Source organism: Lepidochelys kempii, chromosome 1 (genome assembly GCF_965140285.1).
Source record: "Lepidochelys kempii isolate rLepKem1 chromosome 1, rLepKem1.hap1, whole genome shotgun sequence".
Taxonomy (NCBI): domain Eukaryota; kingdom Metazoa; phylum Chordata; order Testudines; family Cheloniidae; genus Lepidochelys; species Lepidochelys kempii.
This window is the reverse complement of record NC_136380.1, coordinates 115,013,958-115,038,832: the sequence shown is the minus strand read 5'-3', so window position 1 is coordinate 115,038,832 and position 24,875 is coordinate 115,013,958. Positions and strand designations below refer to the sequence as shown.

At 40.8% G+C, this 24,875-nt stretch overlaps 1 protein-coding gene across 5 annotated transcripts in view; it reads left to right on the top strand.

Annotated features, from left to right (window-relative positions):
- LOC140914077 (opsin-3) overlaps nucleotides 1-24,875 on the top strand; it is a 153,260-nt gene that overhangs the window by 100,126 nt on the left and 28,259 nt on the right. For 3 of the 5 annotated variants that reach the window (XR_012159758.2, XM_073351092.2, XM_073351108.2), the window contains exon 4: nucleotides 3,323-3,556. Coding sequence is in view for 4 of the 5 variants with exons in the window: in XM_073351092.2 (XP_073207193.1) it covers nucleotides 3,323-3,556 (234 nt within the window). In the remaining variant the exon portion in view is untranslated. Of the gene's footprint in view, nucleotides 1-3,322; nucleotides 3,557-9,294; nucleotides 9,847-24,875 lie in introns of those variants that run through there. The other 2 variants (XM_073351122.2, XM_073351118.2) reach the window with 2 other exon arrangements.

The window sequence follows — 24,875 nt, the reverse complement described above, 5'->3', positions numbered from 1 at the left end:
TTTTCTTAATGTTCAACATAATCTGCCCTTGTTGCAGTTTAAGCCCATTGGTTCTTGTCCTATCCTCAAAGGTTAAGAACAACAATTTTTCTCTTTCCTTCTTGTAACAACCTTTTACGTTAAAAACTGTTACCATGCCCCTCTCAGTCTTCTCTCCTCCAGATTAAACACACTCAGTTTTTTCAGTCTTCCCTCATAGGTCATGTTTTCTAGACCTTTGATCATTTTTGCTGTTCTTCTCTGGACTTGCTCCAATTTGTCCACATTTTTCATGAAATGTGGCACTCAGAACTGGACACAATACTCCAGTTGAGACCTAATCAGCGTTGGGAAGAGCGGAAGAATTACTTCTCATGTCTTGCTTACAACACTCCTGCTAATACATCCCAGAATGGGGTTTGCTTTTTTTGCAACAACATTACACTGTTGACTCATATTTAGCTTGTGGTTCACTATGACCCCCAGATCCCTTTCTGCAGTACTCCTTCCTAGGCTGTCATTTTCTATTTTTAAAGTGTTCAGCTGATTATTCCTTCCTAAGTGGAGTACTTTGTATTTATCTTTATTGAATTTCATCCTATTTACTTCAGACCATTTCTCCAGTTTGTACAGACCATTTTGAATTTTAATCCTGTCCTCCAAAGCACTTGCAACACCTCCCAGCTTATCATCTGCAAACTTTATAAGTGTACTCTCTATGACATTATCTAAATAGTTGATGAAGATATTGAACAGAACCAGACCCAAAACTGATCCCTGCAGGACTCCACTTGTTATGTCCTTCCAGCTTGATGGTGAACCGCTGATAATTACTTTCTGGAAATGGTTTTCCAACGAGTTACTCACTCGCCTTATAGTAGATTGTATTTCCCTACTTTCTTTATGAGATGGTCATACAAGACAATATCAAAAGTCTTATTAAAGTCAAGATATACCACATCTTCCAGGTCCCCCCATCCACAAGGCGTTATCCTGTCAAAGAAAGCTATTAAACTATTAAAGCTATTAAAGTTTATTTGTGTAAACTAAAATGATGTAAACCTGATGACAAAACACTAATGAATGGACCTCTAGTATATTGTGTTGAAGCAGGCTGGGGGCTTTATGAAATGCTCTGGTGGGCTGTGCATAGCCTGCTGGCTGTAGGTTGAACAGCCCTGCAGAACGCAATTACATTTTAGCTACCCTTTTAAACCTTCCAGCACTTCCTGACACCCCCCTCTGTGCCTCAGTTTATCCATCTGTAAAATGGGGCTAATGCTGCTGACCTCCTTTATAAACTGCTTTGAGATCTACGAATGAAAAGTGCTATATAAGAGCTAGGTGTTATTATTAAGAAGGAGGGTAGGGAAGAACATGATATAAAAAAATCAGGAAGCAGAAGAGAGCTTACCTAACTTGCATGATCACATAAACACATAACAATATTGCCAACGCCAAACATTAAAAAATCATGGGTCAGGTCCATTAAAAATCATGAGATTTAAAAAATATACCTTAGGCAATTTTTTTATTTGCCTTCTGGCTTTTGAGCCTTTAGGGTTCACTTGGGTCCCATTTTCAAGCTTTTCTCTGTGACCATGAGGGCTAGAAATTTCCTTTTTTAAATGACTGTTGAGGTGCTCACATAATCCCTTGTTTCCAGGAGCTGGGGCCTTAACTAAAACATCAAACATTGTGAAACTCACAATAAAATCGTATGAGTTGGCAACACCGGTAAAAATAAACCCATAAAAACCATGGAACTAGCTAGATGTGTGCCAAACATCACAGCCCCAGTACGATGCTTTTACATGGCATCCCTTCCCTTATCACTCATCTATTTCATCTACTTGGATTGTAAACTCTTCAGGGCAGGGCCATTATCTAAAATAGGGAGCACAAATGTGCTGTCTGAGGCCTCTGCCTTCACTGGCAATCTTTAACTCTGATTAACATGACTGAGCTGGGGACTTTGCCTGCCTCTATTAATATTAAGTCCCTAATATTATTCCAGCTCCTACAGGAGCTGGACCTGCACTCTATAATCAGACAAAATTTCCATTACAGCCAGTGGGAGTTTTATATGAACAAGCAATGCATGATTGGACCTTTTTATCTATTAATGTGTCTCATAGGATACAATTTATATATAAGCAGCTTTGTTCCTACTAAATGTTTTTCCCCCTACATTTTCAGAAAAGCCGGATTTCTTTATTGCTACTTACAGAGAGAATTGGTATTAGAGGGCCCTGGGAAATTTGGCAAAATCCTTCTGTGTAGTGCAGTATTGTGTTTGCTTTATGTACACACTCTAGAGTAAAATGTATTTGTTTTGCTACTGTGGTACCAGACAAACGCCACACCAAAAAGAATGACATCACATCATATTACTCTGCCTTCCATGTAACTTAACATTAGTCACAGTGTATATTTTCACCAAGGCCCTTTCACCATTAGTCACAGTGTATATTTTCACCAAGACCCTTCCATACCCCCCTGCCATGGCTAAGAGGCCTTAATGAGAGTGTCTTTTCGAATTACACTTTTTATGTTATTAATGAGAGGATTATTGTTTAAAATATTGTGGGAAAAGTTGGGCTGTAAATATGGGGGATGGAGGAGTGAGGAGGTTCTGTGGCGTAGATGTTCAGGAAGAAAATTCCATGTTTAGGGGGCACGTAGAGAAACCAAAAAAAGGGAATATATTCACAAAACACAGTCTATTCCTCTTCAATATCTAGTGAGGTTTCTTCCTAAGGGGAATATGAGTTTTCTGTGCACTCACTAATATTACCAAGGCCATCAGGGGTATGGATATAGTAGAAACAGTCCAGTAAGAGAAAGTTTGTAATAACTCTCAGGAGATGTGCTAATAATGTTTTGTTCATTTTGATCTCTCAACCAGATAAACTTTTAATGGTCCTTTGTAAATATCATGAAGTTATTCCATTTCAAACAAGTTCTGTATACTGGAAAAAACTGAGTTAAATTATTGTACATCTTTTATAAAACACCTGGGGATGTTTTAGGAGACAAGAAAAACTAAGTGATGACTTTGTCATTTTCCTACCTTTTCTTAAAACTCTAGTGGAATTCTGGTTTCTGTTGACAGTTAGCATTATGCACTCAGCGCATCATCCAAAGCCCAGAGGAATCAATGGAAAGATTGCCATTGACTTCAATCAGTTTTGGATCAGGCCCTCAGTTTGCTTCTATAGTTATTTTTGTCAGTCAGAATGTGATAGTTTGAATTGTAGTCCAAGATTTATAAGCTGCTTTAGTGATAAAATGACTGTTCTAGCTTCTTCGTAAGTTGATATTATTGTTTACCTTTCACCAGGTTGGAAAAATCCGGAAGAATGCTGCCCGCAAAAGGGAATACCATGTCCTCTTTATGGTGATTACTACAATAATCTGTTATCTAATATGCTGGATGCCGTATGGAGTTATAGCGCTGCTCGCAACATTTGGTAGTCCAGGTGCAGTTTCTCCAGTAGCATATATCATTCCTTCCATCCTGGCAAAGAGCAGTACCGTATGCAATCCAATTATCTACATACTTATGAACAAGCAGGTAAGGAACATTGCTGCCACTATGTATTCACTACTGATTAGCAGTCTTTTAAAATGGCTCATCTGTTACTACATGATCAGAACCGAAAGGAAACCTCATGCCCTGTTGACCTCAGGGCTGAAAATAGTTTGGACTCATTTAAAGGGATTAATGCCTAATATTTGTACTGATTGTCTTCAAATTGATCTTATATGATTATCATTGGTTTCTCCCCATCCCAACATCCTCTGCATATCTGACAGAATCCCACATCACAGCTATCCTCTTATTCCCCATCTTCAAATGGGGATAACCCATATCCAGCTCTGTAAAGTAGTCCTTCTATTAAAGGTGCAAAGTATTATTTTGGCGCCTCACAGCCAGAGTAACAAACAGAATAAAATGGTCAAGAGGTTTTGGGTGCTTTAGTAAATGAAGTACTCCACTAGCCTTTTTACTCAAAGAGCTGCATCATTGTGGTGGTGCCAATTTACTGCCTTGTGGAAAAAGATGTGCATGATATACATGATGTCTAAAGTGTCTTTTTTAATTGGGCATGGTTGGTTGAAAGCCCTACAGAAGCTAGACAGGACTGAGTAAGAATGTAAGAGGAATTGCATGACGGTCTGAGAGATCAGTTCTTCAGTTGGAAGACATGGGGTAGACACTCTGTTGAGACGTACATTGTCCTTAGGGATACTGTACTCTGTTCACAATACACCTGGGGTTCTCAGTCTGGGGTCATAACCAGCCTACCCTTCCCATATTGCTAAGTAAAAGGGGTGTTTTAGCTAGATGAGAAGCAACATCGGCAGGATCCCAGTATAGAAAAGTTTGAGACCAATGTAATACCACCCTGGAAATGTATCTGCTTACTGAAATTGCTTTCTCTCTTTTTTACACACTGTTAATTTGTAAGTTGCAGAGTTCCCTATGTAAGTGGGGTATGTTGGCATATATTTACCAAAAAGAGCCCTTGAACCATTTGGGGTTTTTTTGCGGGGCGGGGAAGGGTTTTTAAAAATGCATGACCTGGATATACAAGAAAAGACGGCTGGAGAAATATTTATTATTTATCAGCCTTGACAATGACCCTTGAAAACAAATTGCCATTACAATTGCAAGTTTGAGAGCCAAATGCTACATTCTTCCCCTTCAAATGCAGAGATAGCTGAATGCTAATGTATGAGGATAGAGTTTGGCTCTTAACAGGCCAAGTGCTCCGCTGGTATAAATCGGCACAGTTCCGTTGAAGTGCATTCACAGATTTACACCAGCTGAAGATCTTGCCCAAAATGTTTGAAATTAATGAGTTGGTGTAGAACTTAAATAGTGGGTGCTAGTTATTTTGGAAAACAAAACTGTTAATTAAAAGAAAGACATTAAAATAACATCTAGCAACAATTTCAATGCAACTATGGAATATTTTGCTGAGGGAGCCTGTTGAGCCACCAGCTGCAGAGATGTTCAAAAATAGCCTGGATAAAAGACCCACATATTTTTCTACAGAACAGAACTGTAGAAACCCAAGGGACAAATTAGATCCTCCAGCAGGTGCTTTCTAGCCACAGATGCTAAATTTGCAATAGGGAAAATCTGTGGATGTTTTTGATGTTGAAAATTGTGAATCCATTGTTGTAAATTCTAAACATACATTGAAATTATGAATTCTAAAAGTTCCATGTTGTCAAGGTTCCCTCCCCACTCTGAACTCTAGGGTACAGATGTGGGGACCCGCATGAAAGACCCCCTAAGCTTATTTCTACCAGCTTAGGTTAAAACTTCCCCAAGGCACAAATTCTTTGCCCTTGGAGGGTATTGTGCCACCACCAAGTGATTTAACAAAGAATCAGGGAAAGGAACACTTGGAGTTCCAATTCCCCCAAAATATCCCCCCAAGCCCTTATACCCCCTTTCCTGGGGAGGCTTGAGAATAATATCCTAACCAATTGGTTACGAAGTGATCACAGACCCAAACCCGTGGGTCTTAGGACAATAGAGAAATCAGTCAGGTTCTTAAAAGAAGGATTTTATTTAAAAAAAAAAAAGGTAAAAATCACCTCTGTAAAATCAGGATGGAAAATAACTTTATAGGGTAACAAAAGATTCAAAAACACAGCAGAACATCTTCTAGGCTTAGTTTCAAAGTTACAAAAAGCAGGAATAAACCTCCCTCCAGCAAAGGAAAAATTCATAAGCAGAACAAAAGATAATCTAACACACCTTGCCTGGCTTTTACTTACAATTTTTGTAATACGAGAGACTTTTAGGATGGTTTATAGGTGGAGTTTTCTGACCTGATGCTTCTCTGCTTCCCAAGAGAACACACAAAACAAAGCCTTCCCCCCACCCACCAAGATTTGAAATTATCTTCTCTCCCCATTGGTCCTTTTGGTTAGGTGCCAACCAGGTTATTTGAGCTTCTTAACCCCTTACAGGTAAGGAGGAATTCTAGGCTACCCTTAGCTGTATGGTTATGACACATGTGATTTATAAAGATGTCTTTTTTGATACTATAAGTGTTAAAATTACTATAGAATTTCACCCCCAGTTCAATATAGTATCAACATATTTAGTTATACTATAACAAAACAAATAGTGGCTCTGGATTCTTTATTATATATCCACTGGAATCTACTATTAATATATATGACCAGCAGTATTATGTTCAGCTTAGATATGGAAAAATGAGATTGTAATAAACAAAGATATGCTAACATTGCCTTTCTTATCAAACTACCTCCGAGCACTTAGCTGCTTCACTATGATTCATTTAGACCCATGTTTCCAAACAGGAAAAGGAAGTTTGACTGGAACTAATATGCTTCTTGCATCAAGGGTTGAGCTTGCTTAAAGATTCCAGGCAGATACTAGGGCTCTATTGACATCAATGAGAAAAGTCCCATTGATTTCAATAAGTTCAGGATTTTGCCTCTGAAGTCCTTTTTGAGCCATTGGGGAGGAGGACAAATTGCTCCTACTGGAAGGCGCTAAGATGGAAGCAAAGCAGCAACTTCCTTTTCTTCCCCCGTACACCTCAAAAAGCTCCTGGGTAGTCCTTAGAAGCACCCTGTGTCTTATCTGTATTTATTCTGAAAGGGTTCTGAATGATTAGGTCTTTAGTTTCAGTCCATGAGTACTGAGATTGCTGCAGGAAGATTCAACAAAGGGGATATGTTTTGGTATCATCTGCACAAAAAAACCACATCATCAATGATAAAATTATGGAAGCCTGAGGAACAATATAGATACTGAAATACATAAGCATAGCACAGTGTCTTGCGTATCTCAAAATTTCACAGGAACAATATCATAAGAATAATTATATGTAGTGTATAAATTGACACCCAGAGAGATACGCAGGACTGAGGTCTTGTCAGAAGAGCATCGGAAAGACCACACTGCTCCAAGCATGTAATAAAAACCCTGTCTTTCAGAGTGTCATAAGCTCATAGGAAAATCAGACTGGATTGAAATTGTTTGTGTTATAGATTCCACCTGCAACAGAAGATCTTTACAGTCAGGGAAAATACAGCCAAGCAGTTTCTCAAGAAGAAAAACTTTTAGCACATATACCCAAGGAACATAGCTGGCACAGTAGCAAGACACTCTACTGTTGCAACAGTTTAGCCTAACTAAAAGAAGGTTGAGGGGAGATATGATTGCTCTCTATAAATATATCAGAGGGATAAATACCAGAGAGGGAGAGGAATTATTTAAACTCAGTACTAATGTGGACACAAGAACAAATGGATATAAACTGGCCACTAGGAAATTTAGATTAGAAATTAGACGAAGGTTTCTAACCATCAGAGGAGTGAAGTTTTGGAATAGCCTTCCGAGGGAAGTAGTGGGGGCAAAAGATCTATCTTGCTTTAAGATTAAACTCGATAAGTTTATGGAGGAGATGGTATGATGGGATAACATGGTTTTGGTAATTAAATATTCATGGTAAATAGGTCCAATGGCCTGTGATGGGTTTTTAGATGGGGTAAGATCCAAGTTACCCGGGAAAGAATTTTCTGTAGTATCTGGCTGATGAATCTTGCCCATATGCTCAGGGTTTAGCTGATCGCCATATTTGGGGTCGGGAAGGAATTTTCCTCCAGGGCAGATTGGAAGGCCCTGGAGGTTTTTCGCCTTCCTCTGTAGCATGGGGCACGGGTCACTTGCTGGAGGATTCTCTGCTCCTTGAGGTCTTCAAACTACAATTTGAGGACTTCAATAGCACAGATATAGGTGTGAGGTCTTTTTTAGGAGTGGTGGGTGAAATTCTGTGGCCTGCATTGTGCAGGAGGTCAGACTAGATGATCATAATGGTCCCTTCTGACCTAAATATCTATGAAACACCTCCCCTTTCCTTCTTGGTAGATACTGTATTGGGATGGTGTTCTAGCTACATGATCCAAATACTATAAACTTTGGAAGGAGGAGGAATAGCCATAGGAAAGTCTCTTTGTTTAGGGACAAAATCTGTTGGAAGAGTCTACAGTGTGGCAACATCAGGAAGTGAAAAGTCAGTCTGCAGAGATGCTAGGAACTTTGAAAAAGTTGCAGATGTCTTCGATTCCTTCTGAAATGTCCTTGCTTAGTCTCTGATGATATAGGATATTGGAGTATTACATTTATCTTTGCCCTAAGACAGCTTACACCACTTGTTCTTACTGTCTACCTTAAGATGATAGCCAGAGTTTAGCAAAGCAAAGAGGAGGGACAAAGCTGCACAGCTATCAGGGCTAGTGCTTAAAATTGTGGCTACTCTTTGTGTTGCTGTTTCTTGCTGTTTTGGGGTTTGTTTTTTTTTAATAGTTACTTTCCTCATTCTCAGTTTTTGTAAGCTTCATGGCAGGAGTGAGTTTTAAGAAAGGACTTGGGTCAGGTTTCAGTGTAATGAAATCAAAATAATAATTAATAATGGGGCTCGATTCACTTGGGCATTGGGCATTGCGGAGTCTAACCTTTAGGTGCCCTGCCACCTAGTGGAATTTACAACCCTGTTTATTAGCCAGACTCCCTATACGATGCATGGAGAGAATTAGGTGCCTAAAAAGAGATTAATTTAGATAGAAGCCATCACACTGAGCCAGAAGCAACCTAAGCTAGCTGATAAGAAACGCAGAAGAGAGGTGGCTGTCCTAAGCCCTGCCTACACTCTAGGCTGAAAGGAGATGCCATCCTCCACTCAAGGTGCACAGCCATGAACTCTCTCCCACAGCTAGGTAACTAAGCCAACTCACTTCTTTCTTGTGAAAAAACAGAGGAGGTAGCAGTGGTGCCGCCACCCTCATATCCAACTGCCTGGTGGTTTGAACACTGAATATGTGGGAGACCAGATCAGGCCCCACAGGTGAGGGCAGGAGAACATTTAGTTTGTGAATCCTGTTAGGGCTTCAGTGTGAGCTAGACACCAACCAGCTCAGTGCAGCGTCAGGATTCTGATACTGTGCATATGCCTACCAACAGAAATGTAGGTGCCTAGGGGGACTTTAATAATGGAAACATTGGTGCTTAGGGACTTTAGGTCCCTACAGGGTTAGGACACAGCTGAACAGGGTTTTTGTGATTGACAGGATGCCTAAACCTTGAACCCTCTAAATTCTCTAGCCCACAGAGCGGTTTTTCAGCTCTCATACCATTTAGAAAGTTGAGTCAGAAGTAAAATAGAGTGATTTTTTCTCTCGAACTGTGGAACTTAAGTGTGTAAGTTCAACACAAAAGTAGAAGGTCAATACAAATCCATATTTTCACCATTTTTTCAGAACAGGAACACTCTGATCTGCTGGGTCATGGATCGTCATAACAACTCAATTACTCTGCATTTGTTCTAATTCTGTCAGCTAAGCAATTTTGGCAGCTAAAGAAGAGATGTCAATGCATTTCTCATGCTATAAGGCTCCAATCTGGGGTTTTCCTTTCACTATTAATATCTGAAGAGTTCTGGAAGTGCCATATACTTCATGTTAGTCTAATTTAAACCAAAGTAAATTGTTTAAAGCTCTGTAGAACCTCTTGCTTGGATGCCAGTGTAAAGATTACAAGCCACATCCTCTGTTGATGTTAAGTACCATAAACTCCGTTGAAGTCAATGAAGCTATGTCTAATTACACAGAACAAGAGCCATTCCTAAATATTGACTGTTTCAGGTTCTGCTCCTGAAAAGATATCCACTAAAGTTTGTATGGGTAATACTGCGTTGTGAAAAAATCATATTGTGATTATTAATGAACTCTTCCTGATGTTGAAAAAGTGCTTCTGAGCATAACTGAGGAGAGCATGCATGAGAAGGGCTAAATTAGATGTGAATGTGAAGTCCCTGCTTAGTGGTTTGATTTCCACGCAGTCTGTCTTTTTGTATTAAAATAATTATGCTTATAAAAATAGAAGCTGACTGTAATTTTCTCAAAGATTTGGGGAAAGAAGTGATGCTTAAAAGACTAGGCACATCACTTGAAAAAGTTTAATACTGTGACCGTCCAAAACTTCTCACACAACAGAGGAGGGACAGTATCGTGGGAAAATATAAGTGAACTCATCAAACTGCAAAGATTCCCATTGACTTCAGTGGACATTGGAGCAGGCCCATAATGCATTTGAAATCGCCTCTAGACAAGACATGGGTCTAAATTTGTGCAAGCCTTAGGTGAGCACCTATTCATGCAAAGACTCCCATTGCCTGTAGTAGGATGGTTCACATAAATAATTAGTTCAGTGGTGTGAATAAAGGTTGCCCAGTGGAGTGTGTTTAGGGACAAGCTGCAGGGAGACTGTGGGTTTGTGTACATTTGAAAGTGGTTGCAGATTCATTTGAATTATTTCATGATAATGTGCCTTGCAACATTTGTTGTTGTGAATCATCTGGCACTTTAACCTGCATTGATAAACCCGCTTTGGAAGTAAATTTACTGAGATGTGGAAGGAGTTTACCTGAAACCAAGAAGGTGCAGATGCACTCCTATCCTCAAACAACTGTACCACATCTATATGGCAGGCCTCCCATTGGTATCCTACACTGCATTGTTGGCTACCTGTGTTGGCCTCTCTGTTCACCTGTGTGCCTTCTACTGCTCCAGAGTCATCTTAACTGGATGTCACCTCCCCATTTAAATGTTGGCATACAGCTAGGTGTGGCCTCTGCAAGTCAAACTCATGGTGAGTTCTCATATCTAGAATTAAAAAAACCAATACAATTATTCAGCAGCCAAGCTTGTGCTTATATGTGGGCCTTTGCTGAAGTCCTGATCTATATTGCCCTTTGGGGAGAGGAGTGTGTCCAGGTCCTGGTGAAGAACAGTCACTGTAGTGCATTGATCTACAAGAGGCTATCAGAGTAAATAAAGGGAGGAGGCAATCTTAGGACCAGAGCCAATGCCACAACAAGAGGTTCCTAAGAATGTTAGAGACAACAATAAGGTTTTGGGAGAGCTTGCAAGTCTGCAGCTACCAAGAGGAGCTGGACCATATTTTTAGCAGAGATGCTGTCACTGAACCACGGCATGTTATGGACACCATCCAGGACATCTCTGTGGTTGTCGAGTAGGACACCGAGACATAGGAGAATGATCCTGAAATCCCGGATTTTGTCACTCTGCTGAATCCACAAGGTAGAACCAATGCTGGAAGCCCAGGAGTCCCCCGAATCATAGATGGAGACTCAACATGGGGAAGGGACCTCTTCCAGTAAGTGTTTTGTGCTATATTACAATACAACTGTCCTGGAGGATTTAAACAACTTTGTTCTGAGTACTGTCAGAGCACGGCCATGTTGGTCTACCCTTTCTCCGCCTCTATGTCTTTTAATCCCCCCAACCCTCATTGCTCAAGATGTTGACTGTGCCACACAGTTTAAAAATTCCATCCCATTTATTTCTCAAAAATATGCAGATACACAACTCCCAGTTAAAACTTGCCAGAGCCCTCCCTCACCCCTCTGTACCATGGTGCTTATTGCTCCCTCTCCTTCCGGGTTGACTGTCACCTACCATTCAAGACAGCAGTGATGGAGTCTCCTGTTGAGTTTGGATGAGCTACAGTTACTTATTGTGGATCCTGAGATGAGACCAAAGACCAATTTCAGCCTTACAGTCCCATCCACAAGTGCCACTGGTGAAGGCAATTGTAGATGAATATGAGCTGCTTTTAGCTTTATGCCTCACATGTCTCTCCTTGATTGCCACAATCTTTGAGCTCTTGGAATCTTTCAGTCCAGGGTGGCAAAGCGGCTGCCATTGGATCTTGTCATGGGCTAAGAGCTCACAGACGTTGAGATCAACATTACAAGATTGGAGGTTGGCGTTGAGAGTGTCCCTGTAACATTTTCTTGGTCTGCACCTGAAACAAGCTCCCGTCTGCAATTGTCCATAGAAGATGGTCTTCAGTATTCTACTGTCAGACATATGGACCACACAACTGCACCAATTCATCTGCGTGCTCACTATAAAAGCCTCAGTGCCTGTGATGTTGTATAGTCAAGGAGCTCAGAGTTTAGAACCAAATCTTGCCATTTAATTCCCATTATCTGCCATAGACATCATAGGTGGAATTGGTCCAAGCATTTTGAGTGGCATCGATAAGTATTCCACGTATCGCAGCTGTAGAGGAGTGTGGTGATGATGACATTGCAGAAAATGCCAGGTTTTGTTTGCACTCTGACACTGTGTTCATGCCAGAGACGACATTTTCTGAAGTTTTGTGAAGGCAGTGCTGGCTGCACCAATGAGCTTTGTAATATCATCAATTGTTGTATCTCATGAAATGACACTTCCTAGGTAGCAAAATTTGTCAATGACCCTGAGTGGTACAACATCAATGGATACAACTGAAGTAGTTGCAATACTTTCCGGTCAAGGCTGGACCCATGACTTCTGTCTTCTTCAGGCTGATTGTTAAGCCAAAACGTTTTGCTGCATGTGGAAAAGCAATCACAGCAAATGAATGTCCCTGAGGTTATAGGCCAGTAAAACACAATCATCAGCAAACAGTAATTTGCAAATGACTGTCTTAATAACTTTTGTCTTTGCACACAGGTGATGCAGATTCAAGACACCTCCAGTCATATGGTACTGCATATAAAGACCGTGATCAATGTCTCTGAATGCATCTATTAGAACAGCTGCAAAATTGATGCTAAATATTCTCAGAGCAGGAACAAAGCCTTGTTTGACTCCATTGGTAATAACAACGGTAGCTGAGAAGCACCCTTGGTTAAAGGCATGAACCTGCATTTCTGCATTAAGAGATTTAATAATGTTGACAAACTTATCGGGGCAACTGAATTTGTGGAGGACTGTCTACAGGCCTTCGTGGTTTACAGAGCTAAAGTCCTTAGTAAGATGGACATAAACTATATATAGGATTTGATTCTGCTCACAACAGTTCTCTTGAATTCGCCAGAGTGCAAAGATCATGCCTGAAGTACCCCACCCAGGACAGAAGTCACATTGGATTTCAGGCAATATCTTTTAGGCGGTACAGCATGGGTTAAAAATGAGATGGATTGAACAGGATGCATATTGAGTGTAGCAGAAGATACAGGAAAGAAACATCACTAGCAACATTTCTTTTTTGTCTTACAGTTTCATTAATGCCCTTGACTTTGAGCAAACTTATTCATTATGAGATAAATTGCCCAACTTACGCTATACAGACACTTCAAAAGCAAAGAGATTTTAAGGCCTTTTAAGCATTCACTCCCTCCTCTTTGGATTACAGCAGAATACTGATTTTTTGCGGTGCACTTTCTGCTGATCTGTGGGTGTTAACAAAGAGAACTTAAACCAAAGATAGTGCACTATCGTGGCACAAAGATTGCATATGCTACAGCTCTCTCAGCACTGTTCATATAGCTTGAGGTTCTCTTCTATTCCTGCACGAGCTCTAAGGGCACCATCTAAGATGGTCTTGTGATTTAAGGTACTCCAGGATATATGTGTTCTGTTCCTGGTTCTTCCACAAACTCTGTATCCTTGGGAGAAGCCAACATTTTCAAAAGCTCAGCCAGGCATAAATGGGTGTTTGTGCACCCATCTGCTCTGACTTGTACTACATTTGGGAATGAGCTGAAATATAGAAATGTGTACTGATTCAGATATACTGTCAAACATATTCATACATTAATTCACTAATTAATCCACTAATTCAGAAAGCTAATGGAACTAAAATATTCAGAAGAAAGCCAGTCATGAAGTGCTGAGTTCACATACACTATGGATCAAGTAATGCAAGAAAATGGTAGGCCAATGTAGTTGAATAAAGTCAGGCAGGTTACTCTAAATTAAATTCTGATCTCCTGAACCAGAAAGAGAGAGACTTCCTTTGTGTGTATCCAGAGTCATAATTGCTTATTTAAAATAAATTCTTGATAGGTTTCACTCCTTTTAAGAGATTGTCTGCACCACAGATATCATAGCCTCCCTCGTCCGTCCATTGCTGTAGTAACTGCACTGGGTCCAGGACAGCATGGGGACAGTCAAAGCCCATTGAATTCAGTGGGAGTCTTTCCATTGACTTCAGTGGACTTTGAATCAGAAGAATTGAAATTATAAGGGAAATGTAGATAGGCAGGATGTAATACTTACTCCAAAAAAATATCCAAGACATATTTAAAAACCATCAAAATATCTCCACTTTTATGCTTTGAACTCTCCAAGAAATGGGAACTAATAAAATAATCTGAAAATGCTCATTGAGTGTTATGGCAGTAATAGACGCTTTATTTTTTATCTTTAAATCAAATGTTGCCGTAGTGGCTGGTAGATTTGCCTCTGGCACTGTCCTCCTGTATCCATCAATCAGATTTCACTGTTCTAAATGATTCTGACTTAAAGGTAGAAATAGGAACTAGATGCAATGGCCTCTTTAGTACTGTTCAATTCAGTGTTTGGGAGGTTTTCGTTTTACAAATTACTTTACCTCAGGTTGCATGTGCTGGACTTGAAGTAATGTACTGGGTTTAGTTTCTCTATTGAAATCTGATGGGTAGCTTGTATTAGATAGATACATACAACGTTTAATTGACTTTGTAGTTATAAACAAAGTCCTGTAACTATCATTGATTATATAGAATTATTTTTAAATGCCATATTAATACTTGCTACTTTTATATCAGTTGTGTAAGATCAAAAGCAAATTCCACTGGCAATTCCACTGAAGTGTTTCTATGACATGCACACCAGTAGCAGCTAAGGTAGGAACTTCATGGTGTGCGTGCTAGGAAATAAGACAGGTCTGTTATGCAAAATAAGATGCTACATTAATAAGTCACAACAAGATGTTTGTTAGTGATCATCACAGACAAGCCAAATATTTTATACCACCTCAGAGTTGTGCATGTAGGCAACTAATGTAAACTCTGGTGTCCTATTGTTTTTAGATATGGCTCCTGGATTATAGGTGGGGCTGATAGTAATGCCTATTATTAAGGTTGCCTGTCACTTCCGATTATAAGATTATTTTTTCAGTTGCTTTTAACTTTGCCAAGCTCTAACTGTTTGTGCTGAAATTTTCCATGCTGATTGTCTGCCTCAGGCTGATTTTTTTTAAATTTAACCTAGTACTGTTTATCTGTTTCCAGGAACAAGGCTAGGGAAAATCCATTGTTTTGGCCATGGTAAAAAACTCTTAAGATCTTTTCTTTGCAATGGTCTTGGGCCCTCATGCTTTGGAACAGGGACTTGACTTTTGGCAGGGGAATGGCCTTTTGCTATCCTCATGAAAATCCTCCCAAATTTGGCCAAGTTATAAACCTTTGAATAATCTTAGTTCACACATGTTCAGTAGAGACTTCTTGGATTTTAGCTGCTCAAACCTCTGAAGATTCCACCCTCACTGAGCATGTGTGAGCTTCTCACAGCTCTTAGTGCTAACCAGACTGCACATGTGCCATGTACCCAGAGCAACTGGACATGCTCCCTCCATCCCAGGGTTACTGGGGCAAAGCTGAACTTTCCCTGTAATGGCTGCTCTGGGCCAGGGTGAGGCTGGGCACTGGAACTGAAAGCAGGGAGCCTGTCTCTCTTCTGCTCTCAATAACTCCTCCTGCTGGCACACCTCTGTTGTTCTTAATATAATTCTTGTCATATGTCATTGCTGTATTTCCTTTTTGTATCCTCTTTTCTCTTCTCCAGGTGCCCCAGCTGCCCATTACCCAGCCTAATGGCCTAATATCTATTTTCAGCCCAATTTATTTGTAAAATCTAAATTAGGACTATTGAAGAGCTTGTAATTGAGTTTTTGTAATAGAAAGTGAGAGCTGAAGGTGGCTTGAGGGCCTCTTACTGTCTCCAAAAGGCCATCTTATCTCGGAAGGGTTGGGGGAAGAGAAAGAGGCAGTTTAAAATCACAGGGAAGCTTAAAAGACCGTGGTTTCAGCAAACCCTCATGTGCCACGTTTTACCTAATCTGCCCCTGGTGTTTGACAGCATCCCTTGTCTTAACTTGTAGATTGTAAGTACCTCAGGGCAGGGCCATCATCTTGTATTTATCTATAAAGCACCAGGCCACATAAAAGTAATATATGATCATTTTTCCCAGTGAGTTTTAGATACATTCACACCAAGTTTGTTTTAGCCAATAAAAATGGCAGGATAATGCATAAAATATTAAAAGGAGACTGATTGGATTCTTGTTATACAGATCACCAAGTGAAAGTGCTACAGAGATCAAAAATCTCTTCTTTATCCAAACTCCTGTCGGTCTCAGCAGCAGTGTATTGCAGCTTCCTGCAATGTAGGATTTAATAAGCATACTAAATGTATAAGAACACAAGAATGGTCATACTGCGTCAGACGTATTGGTTCATCTAGCACAGTATCTTGTATTCTGACAGTGGCTGTTGCCAGATACTTCAGTGGGAATGAACAGAGCAGGGCAATTTATTGATTGATCTCTCTTCTATTGTCCATTCCTAGCTTCTGGCAGTCAGAGGTCTAGAGACAAAGTAATGCACATTGGAAAACATAATCCAAACTATACATACAAAATGGTGGAGTCTAAATTAGCTGTTACCACTCAAGAAAGAGATCTTGAAGTCATCATGGATAGTTCTCTGAAAACATCCACTCAATGTGCAGCGGCAGTTAAAAAGCGAACAGAATGTTGGGAATCATTAAGAAAGGTATAGAAAATAGGATAGAAAATATCATATTGCCTCTATATAAATCTATGGTCCGCTCACATCTTGAATACTGCGTGCAGATGTGGTCACCCCATTTCAAAAAAGATGTATTGGAATTGAAAAAGGTTCAGAAAAGGGCAACAAAAATTATTAGGGGTATGGAATCGCTGCCATATGAGGAGAGATTAATAAGACTGGGACTTTTCAGCTTGGAAAAGAGATGACTAAGGGGAGATATGATAGAAGTCTATAAAATCAAGAATGGTGTGGAGAAAATAAATAGGGAAGTGTTATTTACCCGTTCACATAACACAGGAACCAGGGTTTACCCAATGAAACTAATAGGCAGCAGGTTTAAAGCTAAAAGAAGTACTTCCCCACACAATGCACAGTGAACTTGTGGAACTCATTGCCAGGGGGTGTTGTGAAGGTCAAAAGTATAACTGGGTTCAAAAAAGAACTAGATAAGTTCATGGAAGACAGGTCCATCAATGGCTATTAGCCAAGATGGTTAAGGATGCAACCCATGCTCTGGGTGTCCCTAAGCTGCTGACTGCCAGATGCTGGAATGGACAACAGGGGATGGATCACTTGATAATTTCTCTGGTCTGTTCATTCCCTCTGAAGCAGCTGGCATTGACCACTGTCAGGAAACAGGACCATTGGTCTGACCTAGTATGGGCTATTCTTATGACACCCAGAGCACCATGGCCATTCTTATAATACCCATCATCCATGAATTTACCAAATTCTTTTTTGAACCCAGTTAAATGTTATACCAATAAAATAAAACCCAACAGGATCTTTTAAAAGGGGATAAGACAAAACGCCGCGTTTATTGTGAATACAAAAAGAGGCACAGTAAACAAGTAGTCATAAACTTTCTATCCCATGTACTCACACAAAATACCAAAAGAGGCAAAGCAAGTAAACAGTCATATTTACTACATCCCATTCACTCCTACACACATACACATGCCGGTTCTGCAAAGTTGTTATAGTTACCAGCCTAGACGTTGCTCATGCCAAGTTACTGTCCAGGTAACCTGGGCCTGAGGGTGGAGCTGAGTCTTTGCCAGATGCGCATCCGATGCTCCTGGTGGGAGGTTGTAGAACCAGACTCAAAGTTCTTAGTCTTTAGGGTCTGTTTTTATAGGAGTTTATTCCTTTGCCAATCTATGAAGGTGGCTTCATCATGCTGTTGCTGAATCAATAAGCAGATGACAGATCCCTGACGGCTCCGTGCTGCCAGATGTTATCTAGTTCTTCGGTTCTCCCATCCTTGAGGCCGTTGGGTGGGTTCTAGTCTGCCCTCCGGGGGTCATCTGATTATCTCCACTTAGCACATTCTTCAGCCAATCAATACTGAAGTGGTAACTCTTAGGCCGGCACTCCAAACCATTCATCTTCTATTTACACACAACATCCATTCACATGCATTTTCAAGCTTTATTTCAACATATATCTCTTCTGACTTTAACAACTCTTAGGGTATAACGAAACTGCTGAACCCCCTTACCATATAACATACATAACAAGCAAGATAAAAAATGTGAGAAGGGTGGGAGTCTCTGTGTGCTATTTCAAGGAACAGTTGTTTTTGCAAATCTTATCTCTTCTGAGAACAGACTCTCTGTCCCAAGATGCGCTGAGCAGTTTTGCCTTGTAAACCGCTCACAGAGAAAGGAAAAAGGAAAGGCCTTCTAATTAACATTGCTTTGGGATCTTTACACCATATAAAATTAAAAATCATACAGAAATCCTCTGGTATAGTAACATATACTTTTAGTCTTCACAACATCCGCTGGCAACAAGTTTGACAGCTTGACTGTGTGTTGTGTTGTTTTTTATCAGCTGCTGCCGATTATGTTGAGAAAAAGGGTGATTTTAATAAGTTGCCAGCTATTACACAGTAATCAGGAATCCCTCTGTGAGTAAACACTGCAACCGTTTGGTACAAAACACCTAGAAAGACCAAAGTCCAGGACCAATAGGAATCAATGGTAGCAGAAACAGTCTCAAGTCATATCTCTGCAGGCAGCATTGTTGGCAATTTCCCCCTCCAACTACTTCTGCAAAATCAGGACAGCTGCAGTCCCTATCCTCTGACTTTCCACCATGCTGGGGTTCTGGAATCCCCTTGCTACAGCACAAGGGATTTCTTCCCTCCGCCATGATTAACCCATACCTGCCAACAGTCTTTAATAGAAAGGACAGTACACTGTGCACTTGCATAAGTTTTCATGAACTCAGGCACAAAATCCCAGAAGCCCGGACTTTCTCCTTTGAGAGTTATGTTGGAACAAAGTGCTGAGAAGGTGGAGGAGGAAGTCTTTGATAAGAGTTATAATCTGGCCCCACACCGCACTGTGCAGACACCAGTCTGTTGTGAGTGGACCCAATCACTGAATCCCATATGCTTCCAAGCCAACTCAGTCTAGGTAGAGTCTAGTCACATTCTCATGCTCAGACCCTGTCTGACCCCTTCTTTAGATGTGGGGCACTGTCTCATAGATGTCCTAGACCCTGAAACCAGTGCCTCATGTCTTCTGGGTCCCCCCCCCAGTCACTTACACACATTCCACCTAGTCTGGGCTAGTTTAAGCCCTTCAGAGACAATGTGGCAGGAAAGCAAGGGACAAAGACTCAACAAAAGGAATTTCTTAACCACAGTGACTTAAAAGGCACTAAAGGGTTACAGCTCTTTACAAAATAATGAAAGTCCTGAGATGTAGCCCTCCCTAATCTGATCTTACTCCTACTGAGAGTCCAAGTTCTGTTAGCATTTCAGGCCCAGCAGAGTCCCTCCTGGCCTCTCATCCCTGCAAGCCCTTCAGTTCTGTGGCGATGGATGACCTCTTTTTCTGAGCAGCACCCCGCTTTTAAACATTCTTTGCCACCTGCTTGGTTGGAACACTTGTCTCTACCCACAAGTGGATCCCTGTGCAGAAAAAAACTATCGTTCCAGGAGGATGGGTCAGCAGTTGAGGGACAGTCAGTTAATAGCTTTAGATTGTGGTCTGATGGCTTCTCCTTGATGGCCCTACAACAAGGGGTTGAACATCTTCCTTGGGCAGGGCACCTGTCTGGAATGCATCACAATAACCTGCCTTCATTGTAAAATAGAGGCAATTTGACACAAAATATCTCCCTCTGTCACAGCTAGTAATTTAAGGCCAGACTGGGCCATTTAGGCACAACTCAGCATGGTGCTACATTACCCTAAGGGACACCTTCCAAACACCTGTTACTACAGCCTCTTGTGGGATACAGTTCATTCCCTCCTGTGCAGTTGGACAGCTTTGCTGGCTGATGCATGTAGGGTCAGATGAGGAGGAAGCCAAATGCTCTGCCTTCTGCCCACCCTTCCCTGCCCCCTTTGGGAGACTTGAATAGTAGGGAGGGAGCAACCCCTAAACTTCCTAGAGTGCAAAGACTGCAATTCTGCCTGGTCTTTCCTCTCCTTCTGCATGCACCTTGTATGGACCAGGCAAAATCTGGCCCCTTAATTATCACTTACTCCGACAATGTCATAAGAAAATGGAGAAGTGTCAAGCTGAGCCATTTGAACAACTCTGTTCAGTGGAGCTTGATTAGAACTTGTATAAAATGTTACAGTTATACTGCGGAAAGTCACCAATCCATAAGTTATGTTTGCATGGAACAAGCTAACCAATTCTAAGGTTGCCTCAAGAATTCCTCAGAGCAAACGGAAAACTTGAGTGCACTGAATCAGGAAGTCAGAGCAATGTGAACATGAAAGACCAAAAAAAAAAAAAAACCCAAAAAAAAAACCCAATGAGAAAATTTGTGCTTAGATTTATGCTTCATGTAGAGACTCTGGTGAATCTGGGGTTTGATCATCTAAATTCTGGGGGCAGTCAGGCAAATAGAAATGGACTTTTAAACCTTTTAATACCAGGCCTAGTGTTTAATACTCTCTATATTCATATAAAATGGATAACACTGAGCCTAGCATCAAGTACAGCAGTGGATTGGTCAGGTTTCTCTGTAGATATTATAAAAAGAATAAAAAAGCAGTAGCCAGTAGGGAACAGCAGTTTTATCTGTTTCATTACTTCTAACCTCTCCTTCACTTGCTTCTCTTCTCTTCCACCTTTTCTTCACTCTAAGTGTGACCTTCTCTTTCTTACTCTCACAAATCTTCATGTCATTTCAGACTTATTCTTTGCCTCGTCCTCCCCTCAGGTAATGTCTCTTCCAATCCAGGTCCACCCTTTCATGCCCATCCATCCTCTCCCACTCTATCCAGGGTTTATGTTCAGCTCCTGCCAGTCTTATTTCTATCCTTCCCTATCTCCTTTTTTCCTGCTCTCTCAGAATCTATATTTAAGAAATCCATATTGATCGAGCACCTTTTTATCCTCTGCTCCCTCCACTCATTAACTCATCACTCCCTCTCTACAGGTCAGCATCTGCCTCTGCCCTCTCCTTAGATGGTGGGGGGGGGGGAGAGATGATGCTCCCACTGTCAATGGCTGCAGCAGGATTCATCAGTTCTCACCTTCACAGATGTAGCTCCCTATAAGTAAAACAGGTTTCCATGTTCTGTCCACTAAGTGCCATTTCCGTTCTTCAACTTTGTCCTTAAAACCTACAACTCACACCAGGCAGTACCCATATCAGCAGCAGGTTTCCAAGATGAAAAGCCTCTGGCATGTTAGAACAATGTAGGCCTGGCCTGACGTAAGAAATGAAACATGGGGATGTGGGGGAGGCCTTATTTGCTGGAAGATAGGAGTAGGGAGATTAATTAGCAGGCTGAAAGCACAATATTTATGCCAACTAAGATAAGTGGATGGGTCAGTAAACTAAGAGACAATGTCTGAGCTAGCCAAGATAAGAGGGAAAACACACAGGGAACCACTTACTATGAGCAAAATAACAATGGACAAAATAAGCTGGAAATGTAAAAATGAGATAAAAAGTAGGTCAAGCGCGGACAGTGCATAAACAGAGTATGCCATACAGGAATTGATTCCTACAGAGTAACCAAACCAATCCCAAAATGTGTAAAACAATGTATAGTAAATGCAGTGTAATGTGTCAATGGATATGAAGGAAGAGGTTTGCTGTGTAACTTTGGATGTGTATGTCCAACCCTCACACCCTATGCTTGAGTCTGATCAACTCGGCATACGTTTGCTTAATGCCAAATAAAAGAACCTAAGTGATGAGACGAATCGAACTGAGTTCTTGGGGAACTGAGTGGAAGAGGTCTTGGGAAAAGCCCAACAGAAGGCAGCAAGCTGGATCTGTAACTTCACTATAAAGGTTAGCTCTAAGAGCTGGGTTGGGTGGGCTAGGGGAGTGAATCAGGAAATCTGATAACCCTGAACCACATATGTAAATCATTCTTATCTTCTCCCCAGTTCTTCTCTCCACTCCCTCCCCCCTTAATGGAACTCATGTCCTGCATCTCAGGGAGTAAGTTCTTAGAGGTAGGAAAATGTTTTCCCCTATTGTGGTTTGTAAAGTGTCATGTACATTTACAGTTCTATAGACATTAATTGCCTATACTCTGTGCTTATCCTGACATAGCAGTACATCATTCATTTGGAGGCACAGTCCAACTGAATACACCAGGAACACTCCTGATCTTGACAAACTAATTCAGATTCTGTCCCAGCCACTCTTCTTTTAGTCAGCCACTGCTACTGGTACTACTTTCCCATTGTTGTGGAAAATGAGTCACACCATCTGTTTGGTTCAAACAGTCTGAGGTCTTTTATTGAATACAAGCATGCAGGGAGAGGGAGATAGAGATGGTCTCACACAGGTGCCACTCTGATCTCTCTCTGTCCTGCCCCTTTAGTACCAGTCCTATATCATTTTTTTTTACATCCAAGTCAAATGATACATTTCCTTAATTTTTTTTATCACTCAAGCATTGTTAATAAAGCCTTATAAGGAGCTAAAATAAACAATTTCATAATTAGCACTGTGCTGACGCACTTCGTTATTATCAAGATCTGCTGTTTGCTTGTGGCAGCGTTTTGTGTAGGGGCTTTTGCAGGTTTGGGGGGGGGTTGCATATAATGGATAGCTAGGGACTTGAGCTAGGCTAGAGGTTGGCCTGGTTTGTTATCTGGGTCAAAATACCACGGCCCATCATATGCAAATGCTCTTAGCTTAAGCTAAGTCTTACAGGATGCCGGCCTGTAGGTCTCTTGTGTTACCGCTCTTGCCTATGCTGCATATAGTGCATAGATCTTGTCACAGAGTGGGCTGGGGTCAGGTCAACAATACTTTCCCCCACACCATCATTGTGAAATTTTGCTTTCCTGAATTTACGTCAACCATCTCTAATGTTTTGCCAGTAAAATAAAAATCTTCCATTTCACTGACCGGTAATTTCTGTAATTACTTTGTTTTCTTAGCAGCAGCCATGACTGAATGAGACATTTTTTTGTTAATGTACATCTGGTTACATCATTCATAGCTTCTTCGATATCTTCCATTATATCTTATTTGTACTTGCTGTTGCAGCTGCAATCTTTTCGGTGGACATCTTTGATTCCCCCCCCCCCCCCAAAATCTATAAAATCTACAAAATCTACATTAAAACATTAAAGTTGGATTCAAATGTTTTAATGAATCTAATTAACATTTCCATCAATCTTGATAAGAATTTAATTGAGCACTAATACATTTTTAGTAAGAAGAAATGACAAGAAGTGCATTTGTAGCTTGCCTTGGGCAACAAGGCACAAAGCCAGAGACTGACTGAATTTAACTTCCAGAGATATGCAATCACTGCTTTGAAGTGCATTGCATGGAGTGACATATTGTTATTGTGAAATAGAATTTAAATAAGGAAATATACCCAGGTCTGTAATAGACATTACTGATGTATGATATGTATTAAAGAGATCCGTCATTGCCACGCCAGTGAACCAAGCAAATCAGCTAGTCCTCAGTAGATTTTGGTCCCAGAAGATCCTGGAATAAAAAAACCCACCAAATCAAAAGATTAATGTGTTGAAGAAGAACACTCCAACTTACTTCTTAACAAAACCATTGACAAAATAGCCCCCAAGTGACCCCTTCACTCACATCACTGCCGCAGGGACCACGAGTCTCAGAAAAGTTGCATAAGATGGTTGGAATGCCCATGGCACAAGATTTGCTCATCCACAATTCATTAATCATAGAATCATAGAATATCAGGGTTGGAAGGGACCTCAGGAGGTCATCTAGTCCAACCCCCTGCTCAAAAGCAGGACCCATACCCAATTAAATCATCCCAGCCAGGGCTTTGTCAAGCCTGACCTTAAAAACTTCTAAGGAAGGAGATTCCACCACCTCCCTAGGCAACGCATTCCAGTGTTTCACCACCCTCCTAGTGAAAAAGTTTTTCCTAATATCCAGCCTAAACCTCCCCCACTGCAATAGCTCAAGCTAATAGCTCAAGGAGCCCCTGAAGCTATAAAGGAAGATATAGTGACCTTCCTTACAACAGCAAAATCACAACCAGCAAAACTGTTCCATGCAGTAGACTTGCTTATTCATAGGTTCCAAGGCCAGAAGGGACCATTGTGATCATCTATTCTAATCTGACCTCCTACATAACACAGACCATAGAACTTCCCCCAAATAATTCCAAGAGCAGATCTTTTAGAAGAACGTCCAATCTTGAATTTAAAAATTATCAGTGCTGGAGAATCCAGCACAACCCTTGGTAAATTGTTCCAATGGTTAATTAACCTCACTGTCAAAAATTCATGTCTTATTTGCAGTCTGAATTTGTCTAGCTTCAGCTTTCCACCATTGGATCATGGTATACCTTTCACTGCTATTTTGAAGAATCCACTATTGAATATTTGTTCCCCTTGTGGGTCCTTGTAGACAGTAATCAAATTACCCCTTAACCTTCTCTTTGTTAATCTAAATAGATTGAGCTCTTTGAGTCTGTCACTATAAGGCATGTTTTCTAATGTTTCAATCATTCTAAGGCTCTTCTCTGAACCTTCTCCAGTTTATCAACACCCTTTTTGAATTGTTGGCACCAGGACTGGACAGAGTACTCCAGCAATAGTCACACCACTTCAAAATACAGAGGTAAAATAACCTCTCTGCTCCTACTCAAGGTTCCCCTCTTTATGCACCCAAAGATCACATTAGATCTTTTAGTCACAGCATCATACTGGCAGCTCATGCTCAGCTGATGATCCACCATAACCTCCAAATCTTTTTCAGAATCACTGC